The following is a 15059-nucleotide window of genomic DNA, read 5'->3' as shown; positions in this document are numbered from 1 at the left end:
ATTCGATGTTGGCAACTATACAAACTTAAAAAACTAACTTCAAAGTCATTGTATATAAACATAAACTTTCAAGTGATAAAAATGTCTTGTTATTTTTCTGGGTTGTATTGTCAGACTAACACTCTTGTTTGCAATATGTTTTATAATAATAATTTAAATTGTTTCATGTGCTTTTTAATTTATTCTGACAATTTGCTTGCTTTATGGTGATTAAGCTCCTCCCAGATGTTATTTTCTTTGTTCGTAAATGTGAGAGAGCGAGGTAGAGGGGAGAGAGAGTTCGGTAGCCATGAGAGGACTCTGGAGTTAGTCGAGGTGCTGTTGCCATGCACCAGTATTGGCTGGTATTTTTTCCTTAAATTTTTTTGATTGTTTGAAAATGATGTCACCAGACTTGTGATTTTGATTTTATCTTGTTGTAAATGTTAGTGGGAAAGCCTAGTTGCGAGGGGAGGGAAATTTGTAAACTGCTATGTTTTTGAGAGGGCTGTGCTGTGATTGGCTGGAGGGGTTGTTCACCTGGTTCGTCCTCTCTGTAGCTGGGATTTTTATGGATCGCTGAAAACACTAACTGCGGCTATGAGATGTGTTACTGGAACGAAGATGAGAAAAAAGCTATTTCCATTGCATCTGAAAATCATGTAGTTCGGAAAGAGCTCACCTACATCGACCTCTTGGATAAAGGCTCTACTTCATCGTCGTCGTGTTGCACTGTTCAACGATTGCGACAGATGTCACGGGAATACAGAGAACGTCCTAACTCCCTACACCTGATGGATAAAATCAGATATTCCTAATCCTTGACCTTCCTGAAGAGCACTAACTACTGATGCGGTCGATGTGGATATTCATGTTTCTCGTACGGGCTCTGGGGATTCGGAAAGCTGCTCACACAAAGAAACGTCTTGCTTTCTTAATGGCGTACTTCCATAAACTCACTATTCTAAAATCGAAAATTCTCTAACTTTGCTTTTTGTGGCAACCAAAGAACACGGAAGCTATGAAAAATACTACAGACTGAAACTAATAAAACCTTGCAAAAAAAATCTGATTACATTGTTTAGTGCATGGATGTTCGAAAATGGAACAATAACTCAAAGAAATACACACAGTGGAACCTCGTTATTACGAGTATCGGATACCATGAGACCTACGAAGATACAACAGTTTTGTAATGCATGTAATGCTCTGTCAGTTTGACTAAGTAAATCATACTTAATGTGTCTGGTAATTACGAGTGTTTCCTTGTTGGCCCTTCCGTAAGTACAAGTTATTTAAAAGACATTTTGAAAAAAACGTTCACGGAGTTAACACAAAGACCGCTAAAAGAGTGGCGAGGAAGGAAGTGGCATGACTGGATGACTAGTTACAAGCAACATGCCTTGTCTCTCGTTCCGCTACTTTCCCGCAGCGGGGAAGGGGGAAAAGGACGGATTATGGTGACTAACAACATGCTCTCTCTCTCTCTCTAGTGACTCTCTCGCTTGAGGCAATGGCTACTTCCCCTCCTTTTCTTTTCCTCATCCCGTTATTCCCCAGCATTGTCCTCTCTCTCTCTGGTTGAAGGGGCTTGAAAAGGCATATCCAGCAGCACGTGAAGGCTCGCAAAAAAGGGGGGGAAAAGTGGGAAATGTGTCAGAGCTGCCACGTTTATGGTGAGACTGGCAACAAATATAATCTAACCAGAAGGTATAAACTAATTACATTCATCGCTGCGCATACAGCACCGTAGAGTGAATGTGTGTGTTGTTACGTCAGCCAAGGTTCTCCCCTAGTAGCTAGCTGCTGCGCTAGCTTTCGACTATAGGGTAAATCTAAAAATAAACCAGCCTTCACAGGAAGGGAAGCCTTCGCCCATCCCTTCGCGCATCCTTCTTCTCGCACTGCTTTTATTTTCCTTTCTCCGCTTCGCTTACCTCCCCTCTTCACGACGCGACCGTGGCCCCAGCTGCTATCCTAGCAGCCTCATGAGTCAGACCAACTCATTCCCGATTAAAATGAAAATCATTGAAGATAAAAAAAAATCATAGAGACCTTTTCAATTTGTAATTTAATTTGCTACAACTTTTATAAATGCGTTTTTCACTAAAGTGTACAATTTACGAGTTACAGTGTGAAATTGATATTTTTAGAAGGTTTAGGAATCTTAACTTTGACTTCAATTTTCTATGTTCGGTTATTAAAAGTATTCGTTGTTACAAGGATTTTTTTCACCACTGTCAGCTCTCATAGTAACAAGGTTCCATTGTAATGGAAAAACAGAAATAATATATTACCAACGTCAAACGCTAGGTAGAATGAAATGGCTCCTATTAAGGTTGCTCTCTTCACTATTACATAATTCCAAACATAAGAATTAATGAATTAATATAACTTAATTTAAAAAAAAAATAGTTATGAGAAGATACTAAAGACTGTACATAGACTAACTGTTTACAACAGTCAAAATCAATTTGAGTTTAGTTATTTCAACAACCAATCAACGAAAGTAATATTTCTTATGGAACTTGCATATTCATTGCCCAAATAATTTCTCCAAGTGTTCATGAAACATGTATGTCCACTGTAACGTTGTCCACCCCCGACTCACGTTTGTTCGGGCGCCATTGGTTGTTGCACGACTCCCCAACCAAAGGGATTTTCCAGCGGTTCAGTGGTTACCGAGAAATGGCTACACAAGAGTTTGTCACATCACTTCCACTCAACCAACTTGCAACATGTTCATCCAGTCCTTTTGCAGTTCCGCTTCCTTACTCCTCCCCTGTGCACCTCACACACTCGTTTTCTCTCCGCGTCCCATCCTCCATCTCGTCCTTTTTTTTGCTCCCCCGTCTTCCCCGCCGGCACTCCGTATCCCTCCGCCGCACTCCAAATGAGGGAATTTGAATTCAACACTGTTTAGGAAGCTCACTTATTCTAACGAAGTATAATTTCAGAAAGTGTTTAACCACTATTATTGACATCCTACAAGTTAGTTCACAACGCAAAAGTTTCAAGCTAAATACTAGGTGGATCAGGGCGCAAGAAAGTAGTTCCTAGCCAATAACAGCCACCTTGCAATAGACAATACTGCTATCGGAGCGGCTGGAAGAAGTGGCTTAACTGCCATTTTACCAGGGCATTGGGGTAAGCTCCAGTCCACCTCACACCATGCTAGGCAGACTGTTTCTCCTTTTTTGTGAGCATTTCTGCTTGTGTAATGACTGTCTGTGAAACAGGCTTGTTCGGACAGGGTCCGACGTGGCGTCCACAAGCTACCCTCGTCCTCGGTGACCAAGGACTGCTACGGCGCCCTGGTTGCTCCTCAACCTCAGACCTCAGCCAGCTATTTTATAACATCACCTGCAGCGTGCCAGTCAGGCTACTACTTCGACGATCCTGAGAGGTTTCACAATTATTAACTACAGGACTTTCATTAAACTATGTTCTAAGAATTAAAATTCGGGGATTGATTATTTTTATTTTTATTGTGTTACAAAAAAAAAGAAAACATGTTAATAATATTTTGATTAGGGCCAGCCCATATAGAAAATGTTATAGTATCCATGGATTAATCATATTATGTATTTGAAAGTATTGTTATTAAGATAATGTTTCTGTTCTCATCTTCCTTCACCTATAAAAAGACCAAATAAATAGAAGCACAGATACAGATGAAATTGCACTTGTTATTTATGCATTTGAAACTTAAAGATCCACAAACTCACAAATTGTACCCAGGGACTGTAACAATATTAATTGACTAATGGTAAATTCACCACTTCCTGCGGCCATGACATCCTGGCTAATGCGCAGTCTCTTCCATTTGCCGTCTGTGGTAGGAAGCATCTCGGCATCTCGGCACCTCGTCGACTTCAACCTGCTGCTCGTTACTGATCTGTTAACATCTGCTGTTGTTAAGAATCTTAACATTTTCTATTCATCTTTGAGGCCTACCCCAGCGGTAGACTGTTTTACCTAATTGTTTAAAGCTCCCGGGAGTGTTTTAAATAGTACGACAATCTTTGTACTTTCAGGGCCAGGCCACGTGGTGTCTCCTGGTCAGCATTTCAGCTGGACTACTTGCCATTGGCAATATTAACCATTTTATACATAACAACTCCTCATTGTGTGATTACTCAGAGTCTTGTCAATGTACGTGATGGCGCCAATAAAACGGAATAGTCACCCTGACTCGTTAGTATTCATCTCTCGACCACGAAACTCCCAGAACAGAGACGGATGTGTGTGGGGCACCTCAAGCTCCCACTGGCAGTCATCTTCGCCGATAACATAGTGTGCCCGCCGCTGAGAGCGGGCCGGTAAGTTGCGGTGTATCCGCACAGGGGGAATCAAGCCTAGCTCCCAATGGGCCACATCAAAGCTCCGGGACAGAGTTGATAGCCGGGTCCATGCGGTGGCGCCCAAGATCTCTATTTAGACCGACTCAACCCCCCCTCCTCCTTCCCGCGAGAAACCGAATTCCGTGATATTAAATGTTTCCGAATGTTTTGTGGTATTTTCCATTTCACTTTTGTTATTATAAGAATAAATTCCAAAAATATGTTATTTCCCTGACATTTCCCAGAATTCCCTGCTGACCGTTTTAAAATCCCTGACTTTTCCTGGTTTTCCCGGTTTCCCAGTCCTGTAGCAACCATGTGTCCTTAGCGACTCAGTCGCCTAGGTACGAAAATACACGGGAAATGAATACCAGTGGACCAGCGGACCACCCGGGCCTACACCGTACGTCTGGGGCCAACAAATTCTAGTTGGAGAGTCCGAAAGATTCTAAAACAAAGATTAATTCTTAATCGCAGCACGGCCCCAGCACCCAGACGTAAAATTATCAGCCTTGATTCACATTTGTTATTTGTGAGTCGCTGACCCTGCAGGTTCTTTTTGCACAGTACTTGAATAATATCTGATGAACGACTTCTCCAACCAATCACAGCACAGCATTCACAAAACCGAGCAGTATACAAATTTTTGAACCCTCGCAACGTGACTTTTCCTGCAAAAAATACAAAAAATCGCAAGACTTTTCTGATTGGCCGGATGTACCGACATGATAAAGTTATCATCTCTCCTGGGTAATGACACATCCCGATTTTCCCATCATAAGAATACACACAGAAACTGCCAGAGAGCCTCGGCAGCATGTCACGCACCAGACCATCGTCCTTCCTTACACCAGCACAACACAGGATGTTCCAGAATTGCAATTAAAACTTGCAACTAAATACCAATGTAAAATATAGGAACCAAACGAATATTGAAAGCAAATAAAATACTGGAAAAAGTAAATACACAAACAACTACTCAGCAAACAAAGTGAGAACCAGTAAACACCTAGTTAAATTGCTTTTCTGAATAAAACAATCAAGTATCAAAATTAATTATAAAAATAATATTATGAATGATAAAATACAAGTATGAAAAAATAGGCCACTATAACCTTGGACCATATCACTAGCTGATACTACTGCATTACTTAAACACGATGGCCAAAATTTACCCTGCAAAGCTGGGGACTGGGGAGGGCAGGGGTCTGCAACACTACAAGGTGTACACTCAAAAACTTCTCGAAAAATTTTTTTGAGCTGTCTCAATTGTGAAGTGTGTGAACTAGGGGTGTGCGCGAATAGGTTTTTGTACTGCGGGAAATTTTCGGGAAAAATAAATTATTCCTGCGGGAAACGGGACGGGATCGGGAAAATTAAAAAAAAAAGCAAATTTTTAATTATAATATGAGAAGATGGCCATTTAAACGTTTCTTGCAAAGTTAGTTGTTTTTTTTTGCTGCTATTTCATTTGTCTGCTTTACTTGCCCTTTTTTCAGCGGCGACTTCATATTTTTTAGCATCCTCAAATTCTTTTTTTATAGCCAGACGTGCTACCATGCTCGCATCTCAAAAAAAATTTTCACACGAGACACACTTTGCCAGGGATTTACTGTCTTGTCAGACACTTTTAGGTTTACAAGTAACAAGCTGATCGGTTGCGACATCCATTATTTGTAGGCTGCTAGTTTGTTTTAATATACAACGGCATCGAAAATAGGAACAGATACTTTGCACAAGCCTTAATAACGTAACGTCAGCCGACAAAGCCCGCCAAACTAAACAGTAAACAACTATTTTTTTCTCCCAAAGCAAAATCATAGATGTTTAGATACTCGTGAGCAGTGGTGTAAAACTACGTGATTTCAAATTTTTCAAAGTGCCAATACAGTCCTCTACATCGCCACTGCTATCAAGTAATGAGAACGGTTACGCTTTGTTATTTAATGCAAGTCTAGTATTTCTTATATCTTTGGCGAAAAGGTTGGATCGCGCATATGTTTTGTTTGTGTCTAAGGACACACAGTGGTTTAAGGTTAAGTATTCAATGGTGACGGCAATAACGTTATATAACTGACTATTCACGTATCTTGCAAATTTGTACCCTTGAAGAAATATATTTATGAACGCATACAATATTTAAGGTACTCCATGTACGTTTTTTATATTCCAATTAGATATGTGTAAACGATTATCATAATTCACTGCACACCACAGCTGTCGCTACGATCGGCATACGTTTAAAAGATGTTTTGCGTTTAAATAGTACGGAAACCCTTAAAAAATGTACGAATCCATAAAAAATATTGTAAAAACAGTTTGAATTAATAGAAAACATTTTCACATGATTAGTAAACATTTGTAAATTTTTAAACAATTTCCCAAAAAATTCGGGAGTAATTAAATTCCCGCCTGGAATTTCGGGAAGCCTATTTTCCCGAAGCGTCGGGATCCCGCACACCCCTAGTGTGAACATATCTTTGTGGAGAATGATTCCTGACAGCATTCCCTGCAATTGGTTTTTATCGGCCCATCAAAGTTTTGAAAGTGTTAACTTTAGATCATCAATGTGAGAGTTACAGCCAGAAATCCACCAGATGTTTCCCCCTTGAACACAGAGTTGGCATGATTTTTTTGAGATTGTATTTGCTTCAATTATTTCACTTTGGGCATAGAAGAACCATGACATCAAGGACAACACCGCATGCATAAAACCAAGTCCCTTCTCTTTATGGCTAAAGAATATTTTCCCATCACTTACTATAAGCAAAGGTGTCATCAACGCTCCCACGAAAACAAAGTTGAAATTAATGAAGCCATTGATGAAGTAGAAGCTGAAAGGCTCCGTGCCGTACAGATCTGGACCATGTGACGTGAACACGTTGTAGTACAAGATGTTGAATGGAGCCACAACGAAGCGACCGTAGTATGAAGAATCTATCTTGATCATCGGGAGCTGAAACAAGACAAATTAATTCTCTTTCAATCAAAAATAGATTTTTTTAAATATAAATACTTACTGACAGGCTACAGTAACAGTACTTATTTCAAATAACTCTAACTAAAAATCAATTTATAATAATTAATTAAAACTATTCATTTTATATTAGTAAGATTACTGGTTCATTATTCCAATGATATCAATGTAAGGATTTAAGGGATAACACCGTACCTTAACAGTTACTTATAAAGTACAAACCATAAATCTAAATTCTTAATAAAACTCTAAGACTTCAAATCCACAGTATTTTTACAATCATAATTGGATCATAAGGAAAGAAATATGTAAATGAATTTACAATTTAAAACTACTTAGTATGTATTTAATTAACTTATCCTCTTAATGAAATGAAACATAACTCTTAACAAACCTCAAATTTATAAAAGATAAATAGTCAACAGGTGCATTACAGTAAAGAGGTACGGACTGACCTGCATATCACGAAATGTAGGACTGCAGTCAAGAGCGCAATTTGTACTATTTGCAAGGAAGGCCCGCGGGGGTTGAGAAGGGAAGGGGGAGGGGGGGCAGCACAGCCCGAGAATTATGACGTTATACAAACCACTCATAAAAGCAAGAAGGGACAACCAGTGAGTTACTTAAATTTATTCCTATAATCCTAGGAATGCTCACAGCTGCTGGATTGTTATTTCGTCTCAGAGAGTTCACTTGGGTCACGTTTGAAAACCAAACACTTGGTGCTGTATCAAATTGAACTAAAAGTCAGACATTGACTGCGCACCTAATATTTTTGACATAAAATAGCCATGAACAGTATGGTGCACTATTCCTCCCCCCCCCCCCCCCCTCAAATTATACCTTATTCACCCACGATGCAAACTCAAGGTTATTCTAGTAAGCTGACTATACATACTAAGAAATAACACAGCACTTTTATCTCTTAGGTTAATATGTACATAGTTAAGAATTTATTAAGGCAAAACTATAAAAACGTATTTGTTATATCCTAAAGCCCATATATTTTAGCCTGATTTTAAAATATCAAAAAACGACACGTTTGAGCATACCAGTATATACCGACCTGTTACGCCGTAACACTGTTTTCCAAAACGGTAATGGAATGGCTGCCGTACCATCGTTTTGCGTTATTTTGTTGTATCAATATAATGGAGACATACCCGTAAAATATTTTATTGCATATGCTATACGTGGAATATTTACTTCCAATACCTCAAAAGTCTCCTAATTATGCACTTGCAATTCCATATCAAATAGACAAACACATGCATTTATTATGTCCACATTTTATTCCATATTATAATTAACTTTTTAACATAGAAAATTACGTCATTCCTACCAAGTGCTTCTTCTGCCTTATGTAATCAGCACATGGATTGCTTGCGCTTCAGACCACATGCCGTTTAAGCACGAAGTTGGCTGAATGTAGTGTGAAGTAGCACTTAACATTACTTCTGTGCCTTTATAGTTAAAATGCTCATATCTCTTCACACTGAAAACATGAATTTAGTAATAGAACTCCGCATAAGTCACTACATACAATTCTTCAATTATTTATTTTCTAATGGTGTTACAATATAAATAGAATAAAGTTTTTTACTTTTTAGTGTCTAAATCGTGCAGTAAATTTCCTCATGATGATACAATCAACTACCCTTTAATAAGCTTTATTAATGGATGGTCGTAAAAGCAAAGAGAATAAAAGTCAGAACATATATAAGATGAATTTTTTTAAATTCATTTTGTTATTGAAAGTTTATAGACAATAAAATTTTTCAAGTGCACATCCTGTAACAACATTCCTTTAACATAAGAAAATATAAATAATTATTATTGTAGGATAGTAGCATTACCTAAAGCAAGTGTTATTAAAGTAGAGTTCTACACTACTCTCTATTAAATCCAGATCAAACAGCTTTTTATTTTGGTTGATACATTGCTGAGTTAGTTGTTTCTTGGGGGAAAATTTGAATGCTTTCTCGACTTTGAAACACTATGTTGATGTATTCACGTGTTCAATACTTCTTACTTTCTTAGCTTCAACATGCGAGAGTAGCTCATGCTGCATTGGCTGGGCCAATAAGAATGAAGAATAAGAATGTCTGGGATTCGTTAAGAGAATTAATCAATATAATTAAACCAATTAGAGGCTAAAGATGATGCTGCAAAATTACAAAAATATCTCGGCACAAAAAATTCATCAAATTAATTATTAATATTGGCTACATTCAAAAATTATCTCACAGTAGTAAAACCATTTTATAATCATAATGTTCCCACTCAAAAAGTTGTATTCCTTGTAAGTGATATATTTCAGCACTACCATGTTAAATTTGAGTAATATGATCCTTTCAAAAGGTTTATATGGTTGATCAGACTTAATTTGTAAGTGACTAGAAGAAAAATGTGAGTAGTTGTGTAGTGAGTTAACAAGCCTACCGGCCGAGCCCCTCACCAGTATGACAGCAGCTGAGATGGCGCTCCACTGCAGGAACTTGGCGTACTCCTTCCGCCTGAGCAGCAGGTCCACCGCGATGGGGACGCTGCAAGCAGGAGCACCTCGCTAGCCCCGAGCTACCTTCACTTCCACAAGCAACTCTTATGGTCGTGCGAGAGCTGCTACTCTTTAACACAAAGAAAATGAAATGATTGATGGTAAGTGAATTTTCAAGGAAATAAGGTCATCATTATTTTCCTTTACACAAAATAAAATGAAACTTTTCTGGTTGTTTTGGAGTATGTAATGTTGCAAGACCCCTGCCCTCCTAGCTGAATATTATTCTTTTTAAACTATTTTTATGCATGTAAATATTTCTTAAAAAGTCTTTCTTATGATATTTTACCGTTTGTTATATATTTTAGGGTTGATATTTTTCACTTGCTATGTTTTTTAAGAAGATATTTTGTATTTTATTAGACATTTTTAATCATTGCTATTTTTTATGTAATTATTCACAAATGAGCCGTTGTACTAGATTTTTGCCTGTTTGGACCTACTTTTTCAGGTTTTTCTCAATAAGTTGAATTTTGTCAAGTAATTTGTATTATGATTGCTGTTCTTAATTTTAATTAACGTGTTGCAATATAATTATAGATCACGGGACTGTGTCTGGGCTGGGGTGATGTGTAGAAAGAGAGGCATAAGAGACATGTAAGTGTGAGTGAGAAAGAAACAGTGCTTCCCCGCCAACCGAGATAGAGGCTGGGATTCACCACGAGTCGTGGGAACTGAGTGATAACTGCGGTCTCACGGTCTGGGAGAGAGAACGAGAATGGGAGTCCCCGATTTTGATATGAAATTGAAAAGAGACAGATCAAGGGAAGCCCCGAGTTATGTGTGTACAGGGTTTTTTCATGTGTTGTAATTTGTTCTGTGATTGGCTGGTGTTGGAGGGAGTGTTTGATACTGTGCTGTGATTGGCCGAAAGTTACGTCATGGTGCAATCCTTGGTCTCTCCTGAGACCAGTGTATCGTCTTGGTTCTTCAGTCATCTACTGAACAGCGACGGAGGAGGTGGTTAGTTGAGTAGGTGGCTCACAACTTAATTATGAAGAAATAACGAGTAAATTTCGCGGCTGTGGTCCGGGCGTCACCCGTTTATAATCTATCTCATTTTCGTTTATTTTGGACACAATTAGAATTTTTTGACTACAGTTGTCGGTAATCGCCCAAAAAAGGACTTACCAACGTTTGTCACTGTTTCCGAGGACATTGTCCTTCGGCATTGTACCGAAAGTTGAGTGCAACTGCGGGACTTGACTTCGAACTGTTTCAATATTCAATTTTCGGCCAATCAGCGTGTGAATAAAATTAATGAAGCTTGTTTGTGAGTAAGTAAAATATTGTTTCAACTTGTAAATGTTGTCGCAAGATGGCGGCAAATGTCTCGTGAATTAGTAAGGTATAAATAAATAATCAGTGAAAAAACATTTTGTGTACGAGAGACATAATTGAAATTCAACAATCGCCCATAACTATTTTCCTGAGTGAAACATAACCTCACTTTTTTCAGCATCCGAATATGCAAGTGTACCTTGTGAGTTACCCTTCGAAGACCAAAACGTAAAATATCTGAGCTAGTCCGGCGGTCTTTGGAGTGTAACAAGTATAAAAATTTTTTATATGTATATCGTAAAGGCTCTTTAATCACACATGATAGCAATCACGGCCATGCTGATTTAGTAATATTTCTGGATTTAGATTATCAAATATCAATCTGTCGTGGTTGGGTTACCAGTCGCGGCCGGGTGTCCGTAGCCGACGGATGTGAGTGTGAGCGGTCCTCAGTTTACATGAATATACAGTCCGTTGTTTCTCATCGTCGGTATTGTGCATTATGAATAGTGTTTCTTCACTATTTGAACAACCTGACAGTTGGGGGTTCCTATTGCCCAAAATAATGCTATTACTTTATGCAGTACAAGTCCCCACATGAACGCATTAAAAACATCTCCTAATAAAAGGGGATCCAGAACAGCTGGAACCAGGACACAGACTTTGGAGACAGAACCACGAGTAACTCCCGATAGAAGTCTTCAAGTAGGAAGTTCACAAAATGGAATATTTAATTAAAACTATGGAATCGCTCTGTGCTAAGGTTGACGACCTTAAAAGTGAAAATATGATACTCAAGACATTATATATGGATTCACAATCAGATGGCAGAGATCAAACAGAAACTTCTTCAAATCAAACAAAATCTGCATTTCAAGAATGTTTACGAAAAATCCTACATAAGCGTAGTTAAGAAACCTTCGAACAACAAGAAAGCAGAACGCGTAGAAACTCCTGGCGTCTCCGGTGACTATAGTTCTATCATAGACCTACTTCTGACACAGCGGGATCACGCGACCTCATGAGTGGTAACAACAACAACCAATATGCTGACAAAGAAAGCTTCACTGTAGTGGTTCAGAACCAATGAGAACTCCGACATCAAACGTGATCATGAACGTAAGAATATGCCTATGTAGGTAACTGCGCATAAGAAACCACACTTAAAATTATCGGAATACCTGCATAAAAAAACAAAAGCTCTTTTTGTTACTTATATCTATGAGTTCAAGATTTGTGTTCAAGAACATGATATTGTTGATTACATCTCCAAAGAACTCAATCTATCTCATGTCAAAGTATCTAAACTCCGAACCAAATTTAATTTATACGCCTTATTTCACACTTAATTTCTTGAAGAAGACTTTAATGGAATCAACAAGATAGTATAGTGGCCCAGCAGATGCTTTATGGGGAACTTCATCCTGAGCAAACTGCCAGCAACGTTTCTACCTCTGCTAATCCTGGCAACACAGGTGCGACTAGCCCTGATCCTCGACCGACTGTGACACTGCATCGACTCCCACCCAGGTGCCTGGAGGAGCATCGTAACTTACTCCCGTCGATTCAAATACCAAGGGGTGGGAATTCAAAATCCAAACGTCAGAGGATTAAAAAAAACCTATAGTATTGACAAAAATATTGTGGACTCACACTACGATATTATCTACTTCACAGAAACTTGATTTAATGATCGCAGTATAAATTCTCACTATTTCACTAATCAACAGCTTATATATAGAAATTATAGAAATGCTTTAATCAAGATGGAAGAAAGAGGTGGTGGAGTTTTGGTAGCAGTTAATAAAATCCAATTTACATCAGTGCAGCCAATACATAACTAAGACTACCCTGGCATTGAAGCTGTTTGGTTGAAAATTAAAACATCCCCAACTAACTTTCTCAAACTTGGTAATATCTTTCTTACTTTGAAGCTTTAGAAGACGAACTCACTACCTGTTAAGATGACTTAGTGATACTTGATAGATAACTAAAATGCTCCCAGTGCCGATTGGACCAGCTAATATACTACTACTAACATCTCACACATGCACATTAAAGATAAGGCACAGTATCTTCTTAGTTTTACATCTAGTTTTGGACTATTACAGTGCAACAGAAATCAACTATGTATCTAAAAATCTTATAGATATTGGTTTTACTAATTTATCTCAACGTATAGTAACTCATGCAGTTTATAACATCCTGCCTTGAATATAAAAATTATGATGAACAGTTTCCCCTGCAATAACAATACATCTATTGTATTTTCAAGTGTTTATATGTCGTCAAACAATATCAACAAGTTCCTCCCTCAGATATATGCCATGATACAATATCTGTTCCCACCATTTCTGAAAGTCCTGTGCTTTAGGCCATCAAAGCCTTAAAGTCTTCTATGTCTACCAGTCCTGATAGGACACCAAATTTTATTATGAAACTATGTTCTCACTTACTAGTACCTCTATTGAAAGATTTGTTTAATACAAGTCTAAAAAACTCAAGTTTTTTTAAAAAAAAAAAATAGTAAATAACTAGGGCAATTTCTATTTACAAAAAAAGTACTCTATTAAATGTTTATAATTATCAACCAATATCCCCTATTAATGGTTTTTCTAAAATTTTGCAAAAAAAAATTATATTAAAAATTATAAATTTCCCATTGAAAGTAGATTATCCATCAATCAACATGGGATCAGAACACGAATAACTCCCGCTACCAATCTAATTACTTTAATTAATTATATTTATAATAAGGTCAATACAATACAAAACATTTATATATATATAAAAAACAAGTTTAATGTCCAAAATTCTCAACAAAAGCAGAAAATTAACACTTTCCTCTATGAAAATATGCAAAATACACAAAATCATGTAAAACATGGTATCTGCTGCACATACCTAACATAGTATTCATGCAATGATTTATTGGAATGTTTTAAGTTTTTATTTTCCTCTAAAAAACTTCCAAGAGATTTATTTCATTTTTTAAATGGTGGAACAAATTTTGGGTCTTTGTCTGAATCATACAACATTTCACTACCACTGCTTACTTCATTGCAATCACCAGTATTTACATTTTCTTTCCAAACTACTACTTCAATAACAAGACCTCACTTAGCAGCCATAATTGTAACATAACACCGTTTACATGAATCAGACTGCACTTATTGAAATGAGCATAGTGCTGCCATCTGTTGGAATTTAAGGAAACTCTTTGCACCATAATTATAAGGGCATTACATACCATTATGTAAGTACAATAACTCCATTTCTGCAAAAATGCTAGTTACCATGGTTTACACCCGAGCTCTTCAAATATAACCAACCAGCAAACATACGATTAGAATACAAAGAGGGCAGAATCTTTAGTCACAAGTAGTGATAACTCCACATTAAGTGCATTCATAATACCAACCATAAAATAATTAACACAGGTGTTAGCAAGGCTGGTTAATGCATAAAGAAACTCCGTACAATATGGATTACAAAAAAAAATATGCTAAAATTCAAAACATGACGTAGCTCTCATTCAAACGGGATCTAAGTAAATAAGTAATGTAAATTACAACTGAGCAGAGTGTTCAACATACGAAAAGCTTACATAACACATTTTATATCAAACTTAAGCATGCATAGAGGACCACCGATAAATGTGAATACGATGAAATGACAGTCATGAGTCCTATATGATGTTATTCAAGTCCTGTACTCCTACTCTTGCTTGCACTATCTCATTCCTGATCCTGTCCCGCCTCGTAACTGCCAACATACTGCTCTTACACTTCAATGAAAAAGCGAGTATGAGATGGTATGGCCAAGGCCAGAGAATGGGAAAGAGAGGCAGCCTTGGAAAAAAATCCCTTTACAGGCGTGGGTAGATCTTGAAGTACCTCTTCCTTCTGGAAATATTTTGAAA

The 15059-nt window shown here is 37.7% G+C and overlaps 1 protein-coding gene across 1 annotated transcript in view; it reads right to left on the bottom strand.

Annotated features, from left to right (window-relative positions):
• Window positions 1-15059, bottom strand: part of LOC134537952 (alpha-1,2-mannosyltransferase ALG9) — a 231049-nt gene that overhangs the window by 189672 nt on the left and 26318 nt on the right. The window contains exons 6-7 of the mRNA XM_063378962.1: window positions 9758-9845; window positions 7084-7278 (exon numbers count right to left, since the gene is read on the bottom strand). Of these exons, the coding sequence (XP_063235032.1) occupies window positions 7084-7278; window positions 9758-9845 (283 nt within the window). The remainder of the gene's footprint in view (window positions 1-7083; window positions 7279-9757; window positions 9846-15059) is intronic.

The sequence above is a fragment of the Bacillus rossius genome, chromosome 12 (assembly GCF_032445375.1).
Source record: "Bacillus rossius redtenbacheri isolate Brsri chromosome 12, Brsri_v3, whole genome shotgun sequence".
Taxonomy (NCBI): Eukaryota; Metazoa; Arthropoda; class Insecta; order Phasmatodea; family Bacillidae; genus Bacillus; species Bacillus rossius.
This window is presented reverse-complemented; position numbering and strand designations above follow the sequence as displayed.